This window comes from Apus apus, chromosome 3 (assembly GCF_020740795.1).
Source record: "Apus apus isolate bApuApu2 chromosome 3, bApuApu2.pri.cur, whole genome shotgun sequence".
Classification (NCBI taxonomy): Eukaryota; Metazoa; Chordata; class Aves; order Apodiformes; family Apodidae; genus Apus; species Apus apus.
In genome coordinates this window covers 54801945-54814364 of record NC_067284.1, presented here as the reverse complement: position 1 = coordinate 54814364, position 12420 = coordinate 54801945, and the positions used below count along the sequence as shown (strand labels likewise).

The 12420-nt window shown below is 48.9% G+C and overlaps 1 protein-coding gene across 1 annotated transcript; it reads left to right on the top strand.

Moving 5' to 3' along the window:
* Positions 1-823: 823 nt before the first annotated feature.
* LOC127382872 (uncharacterized) lies at positions 824-9629 on the top strand. Its single transcript, XM_051615017.1, has 8 exons — positions 824-1664; positions 2105-3190; positions 4169-4234; positions 5201-5301; positions 6006-6070; positions 6675-6826; positions 6911-7063; positions 9310-9629. The coding sequence occupies exons 1-8, from the start codon at positions 1004-1006 to the stop codon at positions 9627-9629; spliced, it is 2604 nt and encodes an 867-aa protein (XP_051470977.1). The 5' UTR covers positions 824-1003.
* Positions 9630-12420: the final 2791 nt, after the last annotated feature.

Here is a 12420-nt window from a genome sequence, read left to right as displayed (position 1 = left end):
AGGCAGGGAAGAACCTCTGGACATAATTCCTACTGCAGTGCAGGATACCTGGGGACAGAGTCTGCCTGTGACTGGGGAAACTCCATTGCTTGGTGCCTTGCATGTAGTGGAACCTTTTTTGCAGTCAGCAGACGTGGGTCTGGAGAAGAGGCAGTCTGTCCTGCACCCTACCCTGAGGCCAAAAGTCCTGGGAGACCTACAGTTTGCTATTAAACCAACACACACAAGTTGGCTGGACTTGACTGCACATCTGGAGTCTTTGTCCCCTGGCAGAGGAGAAAGCAAAGACAGCATAGATATCACCATGTACCAAGGGCTCAGCACCATCAGCTTAGAGAAGGATGAAAGCCATCCCAAACTGAGTGTCTTGGCTGACAGCACAGTGAGTGGTGATGCTGATGGCCTTGCAAAGGGCCTAATGCCCAGCCTGAGTGGCCCATATGAAGCGGTAGACAGGGACCACTCACATCTGCTACCTGAGAGAAGCCAAAGATGCCAAAGCAGTTTTGGGGATTTGTCCATGACTCAATCTGAGCTGGAAACAACCAGCTTCCAACATATGAAGCTCATGAGTATTTCCCCTCTGGAAAGTCTTAGGGGAGTTCTTCAGGACAAAACAGTGCTGCATCCCATAGCACTGTGGGACAGCCTCCAAGAGCATCCTCATTTGCACGGCCAGAGCAGTCATGTCCTGCAGTCAGCCCCTACAGACCCTGGTAGCCTTTCTGAAAATTCCCAAGCACATGACTGTCCATCTGCAGAGAAAGTTTGTATGTCTTCCTTGGGTGTAAAAAGCTGCTACCACCAAAGTGACCGAGCTGCACAGCAGAGGTTGGTCATACCCCCTTTGCCAACAGGGCTGAAGCATCTTCCCACAGCCACGTCCACCCTAGGGAGAGAAACAATACCCTTGCTTGTGGTCTCCTGCTCAGAACCTGTCCCTGCAGACTTTGGCTCTACCAATTTAAACCCTGAATCACATCTTCCTCCAGAAGTGGGGCCCATGTCCAGGGCTGTCTTCTCTCCACCAGCTACTTTGAATTTGGACCCCATCAGCCTCAGGAAAAGCGCAGGCATCTCGCTGGCAAGCCCAGGAGAACAGGAGGTGGTCTCCCTTTCACCACCTCCCCATCTGTCAGTAGCCTCTGAACTGGGCACAGATGAGTACCCTGAACACCTTGGCCCTGGGATGACAAAGCTGGTGCTGAGGGAGGCAGATGGCCAGCTAGGAGAAACCTCAGCTTCTGTGGGCTTGGTGGCCAAGGTTTCCTCCCTAGCCTCCATCACTGTACCAAGGCCTGGTATGGGGCTTCCTTGGCCTGACAATAAGGTGAACAGTGGCTCTGAGACAGCACCAGCTTCCCTGCCCATTACCTGGGAGGTGAGGAGAAAGGAGCACAAGGTGCATCAGGGCACGGCTGCTAGCAAGAAACCGGCTTCTGCCTCCGTCCTTGAGGAATTTAATATAGAGAAAACGTTCAAAGCTCTTCAAGAGGGTGCAGAAGAGCAGAGAAATGCCTCCCCCAGAACTACTCCTGCACACCCTGGTCCTCCTGTGGCCTGGTGGAGAGAAACAACGTCAAGAGACCAGAAGCTTCAGGAACCCTCTGATCCTGTATCCAGAAACACCCCAGTGCCAGGAGTACAGCAACAGAGACATGCTGGTAGGTCTCCTAGTACTCAATATCTTGTTGTAAGCCATCTTTAGAAGGCAGAAGTGTGATCTGGGGGTAAGGACAGGGCTGTGTTTATCACTTGCACTCCAAGCCTGGCAAGTGTAGCCCCAGTTGTCTGGGGAGGGGAAGACTTCCAATAAGTGGTCCTATTGGCCAAACCCCCATTGGAAGCCAAACCACTTAATTCAAGCTACTGAAGGCTGGATGGGCTGCAAAGGACCGGATCCCTGCAGAGAAGCAGGGAGCTTGGGCTCAGCTCCAATGGCAGAACTGAAGTGTAGCTGAAGCTATAGAATATCTTGCAGCAGGGGAAGGATTTAAAGGGGAGGTGTCTTCTGTGCAATTTGCAGTGCTTCTAGAAGCTCTTATATCCATGTCCTAGTGTGTACAATGACCATTGACTATGCACTTCCTTTCCCATGTGTCAGAGCTAGGACGTCCCTGGGCAATGGAGTTCTTCCCTCTCAGCAGCTGCCACCTCGTCTTCCAGGATAGATCTGGGGTGTTTTACCTGCCACTGAATGCTGACATTAAAACCAACATCTGGTGCAACTGGACCATCTGGGCAGGCCCCCAGAAGCACATTGTCATCTACATCTGGGGGTTCCAGGGCAATGAAGGCTGTGGCAAAAATGAGGACAAAATAATCTTCCAGGGGGTCTCATCAAGTGTGGAAACAAAAGTGGTGTATGCCTGTCACAGCCGAGGTACTCTGACCTTTGCTACACAAGCTACTGCAGTCCATGTACTATTTCTATCAGGGAGTGGCTCCCTAAGCAGTGAATATGGACATTTTAAAGGGCAGTATTATGTATTCAGAGACTCTGAAGCTGTGGGCTCTTCAAATTACACCATAGCCCCCCAACCTGTCCAGGAGGTCTCCAAAAAGGGGAGCTGGAGGACAGTGGTAACAAAAGGTTTATTGCCCATGCTGGGAGTCTCTCCAGGCCCATCAGCTGCACCTGCTGGTGACAGGATTCAGCCTGAGCTTGTAAGCCCAGATGAAGAGGCCCGGTACCCTCCAAGTCTAATGGAAAATGCTCAGTCTGGTGCTAAATTCAGTAAGCTTGACCTGAGTAAGCATGATCAGCTGCAGGATGAAACTAGCCTGGAAAGACAACTTAAGGATGGTGTCACTGAAGGCAGAGAAACCAAAGATGACATGTTGGTGGAGCTGGCTCCAGCTGGGCATAAAGCTGAGCCATCTGCCTTGGAGACTGCAAAGCAGGGCATAGACCCAGTGTCTGCTGTGGTCACTGTAGTCCCTCACTCAGTGGGTACCTCTTCCTCAGAGGCACCCAGCCACCATGTAGGTGTCTCTGTGAAATCATCTAGCCTGGACCAGTCCAGCAACGGCCTGTCAGAAGAAGTGGTTGGTGCTGCACATCACACACAGATGCCAGTGCTGGAAGAGCCACTGCTAAATATGAGTACAAAATCTTCTCTCTACCCCTTTCCTGGGGTGGCTGCTGGAGATACTGTGTCTCTGGGAGAAAGGAATGAAGAGCTCCTTGGTAAGTTGTTTTTTGGGCTATTCGTGGCTGAAGTGATACCTCACACTGTGCAATTTCCATTTCCAGTCATACAGCACACTCTTAAGAGGTTTTATTTGTAGACATGGCTCTTACTTTCAGTTGCTTCATGTGGTAGCACTCTTGACTCCTTCTGTATCCAAGGAAGGTGGTATTTGAGAAGACAGAGTTCTCTTCTAACATGGATGTATATGAGATGATGCTCCTCTTAACACAGAGAGGCTAGTTCCTAATACAAGTGCTCTGAATTGTCCATGGAGGAGCCGGCCTCTCAGCTATGACTTTATACCCAAAGCAGGCTGTGAATGCTGATCTTGGTTTTAGACAGCTCTGACTTGCACTGACTCCTACGGCTGTAGCCTGGCACGGTGCTTCTAGCCATGAAAACTGAGTATGAGGTCCAGAAGTTAGAGGGAGGAGGGGAGAAAAAGAAAGACTTTTGTCTCCTAAGAAAGTTTAAGAGCTGATGGTAGACTTCTTTTGTTGAAATATTTAGCCAATGCTATGTGTTAATTTCTGCCTGAAAACAGAAGAAAAGGCATTTTCAATTGGTCTTTCCTCTCCTGCAAACTGTTCTTGCCCCTTCATTGTTGATGTGGGGAAGAGCTGATTAAGTTATTTTGCAGTTGCTGGCATCTAATACACAAGATGCTTTGTTCCCTTGTGGTCCAGCTCAGCTCTGTTGGTTGTAGGAGCTCTGGTGGCTTCACAGGGTTAATGCTTCATCCCCTTTCAGAAAGGGTAATGTGGCTTGTTGGGTAACTTCTTTCTAAAGAGCACTCCCCGCTGTAGAGCAAAGCAGACTGTATTTAGAGCTCGATATTTAATTTTGGTACAAGGAATACAGGAAGGAGTTGGCACATGTCACTCTTCTTGCAAAGTGACATATACCTAATGTACTTCCTGTCCCCAGTCAGCATGCTGTGGGTAGCAGCCTGATTCTTTCCCTTGCTCTGACAGATCTGGTTTCTGCCCTGGCGTCTCAGGAGAATGACACAGCACTGCAATCCCAGCACCACCCTGGAGGTGAGTGATGCAGAGTTAAACATGTCTTAAAACACTGCCTCAAGTTGTGTGCTGGTTGGTGCTATGAGTGGGCATCACCTGCTCATAAAGTTTGGAAAGGAGTGAAAGGTGCATCTGAGTGGTAACTGCTCTGAAGATTTTGGTTTTTAATAAAACACTGCTACCCTGCAGGTGTGCTTTGGCCACTTTGCACTTATCCTGGAGAAGCCTGAGCGCTCATGCTAAACCTGACATAAATGCTGGCTTGTTTGAATTCAAGCATTACTTGTTGGCTGTTTAAAGATTTTTTTTTTTTAAAGATGAATGAACCTTGCTTCCTCAAATATACTCTAATGGGTGTCTCATGACTATCTGAATCAGAAACCTGCAGGAGTTGTGCTCCTCAGACTGGGGAGAGAAGCCAAACCCGTTTACGGGAGCATTAGCAACTAAGCAGCACAATACTGGGTTTGTATAGTAGAATAAGCCACAGGAACAGTTTGCAAAAAGGAGTCAATAGAGAAGGAGCCTGAGCTTTGAACAAGAGAAATATTCCTGAATAAATTGGCTTTAAACAGCAGACGCTGATAAATCTGTACCAGCCTGGATTTAGCCAGAACATAGCAGTTTGTCTAAGCTGATCCAAAGAGAGATGGGAGAGAGAAATGGGCTTTTAGACTCCATCAGAAATTATTATGATACCTTTGGAAAAGATAGTAGCTAAAGCAATGTGAATGTGATTGGATACACGTTAATGCTTTGTATACTTTTTGCTCAAAGATCAATTCCCATATTCAGCACCAAGCATTAGCTAAGGTTTGTTTTCATCTGTTACTCCACAACTTGTTCTATGTGATGCACTGTCTTACACAAGTGTGTTCTTGTGAAGCTGTTCTGCTGTTGTTGATGTTTAAAGACTAACTTGTTTAAAGAGCCTGTTTGTGTTACACAAACTTAAACATGCTAGGATCTTGTATCTTCTGGTAGATGTGCTGTTTGAAGTAACTATTGAAATCAAACCCAAGGACTGGATTCCTCGTGGTGGAAGTGAGCTCCAAAAGGGTCTTCTTGAATCTGTGAAAAATCACGTAAGTCTGGGCACGAGGAGGGGCAGAAAACCAAATATTATGTTGCAAATCTTCAACTGCTAGAGACCATGCTGTGCCCTTCTTTCCAGGGATTTTCTGTTAAAGGCACATGATGAAGCAGCATCCGAGTTGCTTGTGCTGGTTGTCATCTGAGGCTGATGGTTTTTAGCTGCTGCAGCCCTGCCTGGGGCTGCACCATCACAAGGCAGCAGAAAAGCATTGCAGAGAGAGGGATACAACAAACCCAGGCCTGTAACTTTCCTCTAGAAACGGGGCAGCCCTAGAAGAGGGCAAATGTATGAGCATCTGCTTTCAGGGCTACCCCTGAACTTTCCTTTCTGGATGCAAACAGGAGAGAGACCAGGGTTTCAGCCTGGTGCCTGGCCTAGAAAGCTGCCATCCATCCACTGCTGCTCTGTGATGGTTTAGAACCCAAGCACTTACCTGGGGCTACTATTGCCCTTCTTTTACCCAAATAATCTTGTGTGCTTGGGGGGTTGAACTGAAGCTAAGCAAATGGGAACAGTTAGTATTCTCTTAAAGAAAATGTAAGTTCAGAGCAGTGGGCTATGGGACATCTAATGCATCCCAAGTGGTTTGTGATGGGGAAGAAGGTGGGGAGGTAGACTGAGAAATGGAACTGTTTGCTGCCATATTCCTGCCTATCAAACATCAAATCAGCACTGGTCACTCTTCCTTTGCAGATCCAGGAGAACCTGAAACTTTCTGCCAAGAGAGTCAATGAAATAAAGTTGAAGGAAATAAAAAGGTAGAGTTACTGATGTGCTGCTAGCTTGGCAGGTGACTCTGCTATAAGCTGGAATACTTCTTGGTTAGCAGTGGCTTGGGCTCTTATTCTCCTTTCCCAGGCAGACACCCAGCCTTGCTCCTCTCCTGTTGCCTGTAACTTGTCCTGAAAGTAGAAAAAAATTATCTGCTTTCTAGAGGAAAGGTGATGAAAATTTGTGTTTAGTGCTGGCTAGAGCCTTTATAGGTCTAAGATGGATTTAAGCTCTGGACAAAATTAGGATACTCACACCTGCTACCACAGTGTCTGCTGGAGAAAGCTGCTGGAAGCTGTCAGAAAGGTCCCTGCCACAATTCATGGAGGCTGACCCAGAGCTGCAGGTTGCCATGGCAATTCACTTTACATGAACACCTAGTCACTTCAGCCTATCTCTAAGTAAGGAGCCATTACTGGGCTTTCTTGTTCTCTTGATCCAAGTACAAAGCTGCCTCTTGTCACAAATAATTTGTACAAGAGCCTGCAGCACCACAGTCTGTGTGGGTGGGAGGTCAAAACGAGCTTTCAGAGCCAGGCCCGGTGGTGATGCTTCCTTCCCACCTCACCCTGGGCCCTCTCCTGCCCGCAGGACGAGCGATGCCAACCTGCTGCTCACCTTCTGGCTGCACCTGAAGCCAGAGGAGAGAAATGTGTCTCTGCTCCTGCACTCCCAGCTGAAGGAGCTGCTTGGCACCTCGGTAGGAGTGGAGAAGCTGCAGCTTCTTTCGCTGTTCATTGAAGGTGGGTGTTTAACTTTTCCCTGGGATAAACCCTTTCTATGCCAAGGCTGACTCAGCTCACAGGACCTGTTATTCCCCATTACAGATGTAAACGAGTGCAGTGCCGGGGTCAGCCTCTGTGGGGAGGGGGCAGAGTGCTTCAATGGCGTGGGCACGTACCTCTGCCGCTGCAAAAAGGACTATGAAGACCATTCTCCCACCAAGTCTGGCACCCTCTGCATCCGTGCTCCACAAACAGGTAGAGGACAAAGTAGCAGCTATGCCTTCTCCTGCAGCTGGGTGTTTTTCTTGCGTGTGTGAATGATTTGTACAGCACTGCAACCTGCAGTGAGCACATCAGGGTAGGGGGCTCTCTCCTCACCTGGAATCCTACCAGCTGTGCCTCTGCTAACATACGCTGCATGTGATGCTTCACAATGGCATTGCTACTGGAGTGGGGGTTTTAACGTGGATGTGGGAAGGACATTGTAAGGCTGTTTCCAGCTGGTTGTCTCCTTAGGCTTCCTCCTTTGGCTTTAGGAGCTCTTCTCTGGGAGCTGTTTTCAGATATAAGTGAGGCAAATGTGATCCTTCCAGAAACTGAGGGGAGGGAGGAAGAGTGAGGTTTATGCAGCATAGGGGTCCAAGTCAGGAGGAGAATCTTATGCACAAAAAATGGTCTTTTCCAGACACCAAAGGCACCAGCTTTCAGAGCTTAGCTTAAATAGGCATTCAAGGCATCAGCCACACCAGTTAACCAAGTCATGTTAAAGTATCTCTTTGTTGGGTGTAATTCAGTGTGATATCTGTGCTCTCAAAGGCTCTCCTTCAGCAGTACCTGAAGTTCTAATGCTTGCTGCTGTTTCTGGGCTCCTCAGTAGGAGGGATGTGGACATACTGGAGAGAGTCCAGTGAAGGGCCACAAGAATGAGGAAGGCACTGGAGCATCTCTCCTATGAAGAGAGGCTGAGAGAGACGTGACTGTTCAGCCTAGATAAGAGTGGTTTCAGGGGGATCTTATCAATGTGTATAAGTGAGGGTAGGGTGGAAAGTGTCAGGCTCTTCTCAGTCAAGCCTAGTGACAGGACCAGAGGCAATAGGCATGGACTGAAACAAAGGAGGTTCCCTTTGTACATCATGAAACACTTTTACTGTGAAGATGACTGAGCACCAGCATTAGTTGCCCAGGGTGGAGTCTCCATCCTTGGTGATATTCAAAACCTGTCTAGACATGGTCCTGGGCAACTGAATCTGAGTGGGAATGCTTGAGCAAGTGGGTTGGATCAGATGACCTCTGTAGGTCCCTTATCACCTCAACACTTCTGTGACTGATTCTGTGATTTCCCCCTCCCCTGGCCTACCCTGCTCGAGGAAGGCTGTATATGGAAACTCTTGGTAAGGCTCACACTTCTTGGGACCAGTGAGTTAATGCAGCCACCATCACTGAAGCCTTGGAATATTTAGCAGGTGATTAAATTCTGGTGGTTTTTAAGCCACTTGGTATTTGCTGCCATACTCTGCTCACTGGCTGCATTGGCACTTCCAAGTATAACCTCTCCATCAGGCTTAGCCCCTCTTTTTCTAGTCTGTCCCTTTCCTTCCACTGAGGTTCAACTTAGCAGGTGTGAGCCTTTATTCTCCCAGATCATCTGCAGCTCCTGGCCTTGGCTGCTCAGAGTTTGCTGTTATCAGCAGAGCACAGCCAAGGGTGATTTGAGAGTTACCTCTGCTGTAACGTATGTGATCAGCAGACTTGGTCACTCTTTGGAGTGCCCAGTGGTCTCCTGTCACACTGTATAGGTCTTGGTGAGAAAGACCTTGGTGTTCTTGGTTTACACTCAGTGCTCCCCTGACATACTCAATACAAGGTCACAGTCAAGAACCATGTGCCATCTGCTTAATCAGAGCTGGCTAATCCAATTTACCAGAGTAACGGAGCCTCCCAGCTTGAAAAACACTAGTATTCTGCAGTATGTATTCAAAACACTGCTGATACTTTACCAAAGATACTGCTTATCCCTCTGACATTGGAAGTGACTTAAACCTGAATGTGAGCTTGCAGCCAACTTGTTTCTCAGCTCCAAATTCATTAACCAGTTACACAGCCTATTCTGAGGGTCTGGATGTGGTGTTATATTCATCTGTAAATACTTTTATAAATGCATATTTACATCTTGGGCCAAGGAAAGGGTCCCTTTAAGTCTGGGTGGAATTTGGCAATGGCTTTGCTGGGGTAGCACCAGCTCTCTGCTGTTTCTGTAGGCTGGATCTTGGTCTAAATATTTTTTGGGGATGGAGGTTTGGGAGTGATGCTTTGCTCTGGAGGCAGCTGTGAGGGTTTCTGGAGGGCAGCAGGGGAGATGTTGGCCCCTCCTGGAGGAGCACCCACAGCTCCAGGTCTCAATCTCAAGCACTGTGGTCATGATGTGGGGGATGTGGCAGACTTGGTGAGTACAGTGGGGCCACTGGGGCAAGCAGGGTGAGGCTGTGGCCCTTCTCTTTCAGGGATTAGCTTCTTCCTCCTCCATGCTGACATCCTGGTGGGGGCAGCCATCGTGGCTGGCCTGGCAATGCTTGTGGCTGCTGGTGCCCTGTGCAGGTCAGCCAGGTGGGGATTGCACCCCAGGAGAGACCTGAGCCCAGAGGAGCCACCAGCGAGAGCCAGGGAGGAGCCAGAGATGGAGCTGCATGACCTGGAGGAGTGTCTGCGCCTTGACCCCTTCCAGCTGAAGCTGAGGGCCAGGCCCCCTGAGTGGCTGTGGGGAGCCCGGGCCCAGCCTGGCCAGTCATACCACGTCTTCCTGGAGCAGTCTCACCAGCTCTGAGGGGGTCCTGAGGCCCCTCCAAGTTGCTTGTGGCCCTGGTGACCTGTACAGTCACTCCTGTCTTCCCTGGCTGTTTCAAGCCACCAACTGTGCAAACCCTTCTGGTGTGTTTATAGACCACAAATATCCCACAGTCTTCCTCATCTTATAATTTAATTTTTTAAATGTTCATTCAGTTTGGGAAGCAAAGTGCTTATTCCTCACCATCATGCTTCTCCCAGCTTCCCCCTGCAGTGCATTGGAATTAAACACTTTTTTTTTTTTTAAGGAAAAGAGGAAATAAGATGTTTTGATGCTTAATTTCAGAAATTAAAGATTATTCTTGCACCTGTGCTTGGTGCTGCAGAGCTCTACAGGAAGCTCTGACAAGACCTGAGGATCTGTGGCAGGGAACTTCTTGCAGCCTGGCTGGGAAACGCTCCCAGGCTTGACTTTGATTTTCTGGAGGAAACTCCTGGACCCATTATTGCATGTGGATCCCCTGCACTGAGTGATGGGGACAGCATTTTTGGTGCTTGTATGGATGTTGGTTACTGAGATGCTGGCTGCAGAAAGCACCATTACCAAAATCCCACTACTGGCAGTAAAGCACAGCTGCTTTCCCAGTTTGCCCCCTTCCCACCTGCAGGTTTGTAACTTCTTTCTCTGCCTGGTTTAGGGCTTTTAAAATTTGAAATACTTTCCTTCCCCCCCCAACTCTGGGCAGATGTGTGAATGGTGTGGTTGCAAGTGTCCCACTGGAGGGCAGTGTCTGCCACCAAAAACCCGGCAAGGGCTGCTGCTGCAGAGCTGTGCCCCTGAGCAAGGGCTGCCAGCTGCGGGGCACAGCTGGAGCTGGGCGTCCCTGGCTGAAACGGGACCAGTTAGTGCAGCTGGTCTATTCGCGCTTGCTGGCCAGCTTTGGCCAAGACGTGCTGCGGAGGTGTGGGGTGAATGAAGCTGCTTGCACGTGTTCCCAGCTCAGCATTTCGTCTCTGGGGTAAGCTTAGAAAGGGGCTGGAAAAGGCCCTGCTCTTTTTCTCTGCAGGGAAATGGTGAGGATGCTGGTGAAGGAGGAAAAGGAGACCTCAGAGAATTCCCTAGAGTAACACTTTTCCATCCTTCACTCCCTGAAAGCAATTCCTATATCTCAGGATGAGATGAATCACGAGAGAAACAATATTTACAGCATGGAAGGGGATATGCCAAGGAGGGGACTGCAGTACGAACTGGGGCATTATAAATGCCACTGTTGTGCAAAACCAGGTGGAGAGCATGTTACTTGCACTAAGATGATAAAGGAACAAGCATCCCTGATGCTTGGCTGGCAGCTGCACTGCTCCTCCTGTGTGGGGCGGCTCTTGCTCTCCAGTAACAGGCTCACCCAAATCGGCTGATGCTGACGGGGCCCTCCTGCCTGCAGGGATATGCAAAGTAGAATGAACACCTCCCTGCACATGCTTCTCCAATGGCAACTCACTCCAGTGCTGTTTATGGCCATCCAGGTTGGGGTACCAATAAGATAAGACAAAAATAGGCCTCGCAAAGACGTCCTGATCATCGCTTCCTTTGACGTATGTGGAGCAATCAGCTCCTACTGACCGTTTGCTATGCGTGGTTTTCAAAGTATTTTGCAAATGGCAGAGAATTAAATGCAAATATCTCCCTGGGAGACAGATAAGTGTGTGTAATTTTCCATCATAAAGAGAAGGAAACCATTAATGGGTTTGCACAGTGTGTTTTTTTTCCCCATTGAGGTCAAACAGAAGTAGCACAGGCTAAAATAACACTGTCCTTGTCTTGGCCTTGGATTTGGCCAGCCATCTTCTCCCTTTCTCCCTCTTTGCTTCCATGAAGGGGGCCTGGGGGCTTTTCAGGTTGGAAACACCTCTCTATCCCAGTAAGGTAAGGTTTGGACCCTGAAGCCAAGCAACTAATGAGCAGATTGATGCTTCTGCTGACTTCCCAGCTTTTCTGGGAGCAAGGTGAGCCCCACACTGTGCTCCTGTGTGGGAACTGACCTCCTGTAATACTCTGCAGGGCAACAAAAGTGGTTGTATCTTCCCAAGCATGTGGTGCCATCCAGGAGGGAGTCAAAGGTACCAATTTACTGTCCACAGGCCTTTTAAGCAACCATCCCCATGCCAGTTACAAAACCAGTGCATCCCACTCCTTCCTCCAGCCACAGCATATTTTGTCCCATTTTAAGAGGTTTCCTCAAGTTTGAGTATTTCCATCACAAAGCTGCTGGAAAGCATAAAAAGCTGGGTATTTAGTTGCATGTTCACAGTGGGCTGGAGGAAGGGGTGACAAGCATTGGGAATCCAGCTGGTGCTTTCAAGAGCTCATGGCAGCACCACTGCCTTGCTGCTTCTGTAAGTCAGCGCTTCAGACCCAAAGGACTGCTTATATATTTAAAAATACATGTACATACTTATCCATATCTGTCACAGGCACATGATGTGAATGTAGCATGTGAAATAATTCCTCTCTAGGTGATTCCCAGCAGCTTGATCTGAAAATTGCCCTCAGGCTGATGCAGAGCCACCACAGCACAAGGGGGCTTGGGAATGACCCCAGCTGTTTTGGCATGTGCCATTCCCTGGCTTGGCTTGTTCCAGATACAGAGAGGATTTAGGGCTGAGCCAGGCCAGGCAGCACCTGGGCCCTATTACCCACCAAGGAGCTTTCAACAGTGCTTGGCAGGGTGGGCTGCCCCAGCAAATAGTGGGCAGGGAGAGATGCTGTAAAAGGTGATCTTCTGCTGTCTTTAGGGCTTTTCCACTCTCTTTTGAGTGTGCAACTCTGGAGG

Excerpts from the sequence above, each read along its gene's own strand:
- LOC127382872 (XM_051615017.1), top strand. The coding sequence starts at position 1,004 with ATGTCCAGGGCTGTCTTCTCTCCACCAGCTACTTTGAATTTGGACCCC. Across the intron at positions 1,665-2,104 it reads ACAGCAACAGAGACATGCTG|AGCTAGGACGTCCCTGGGCA; the intron begins GTAGGTCTCCTA and ends CCCATGTGTCAG. Across the intron at positions 4,235-5,200 it reads ATCCCAGCACCACCCTGGAG|ATGTGCTGTTTGAAGTAACT; the intron begins GTGAGTGATGCA and ends ATCTTCTGGTAG.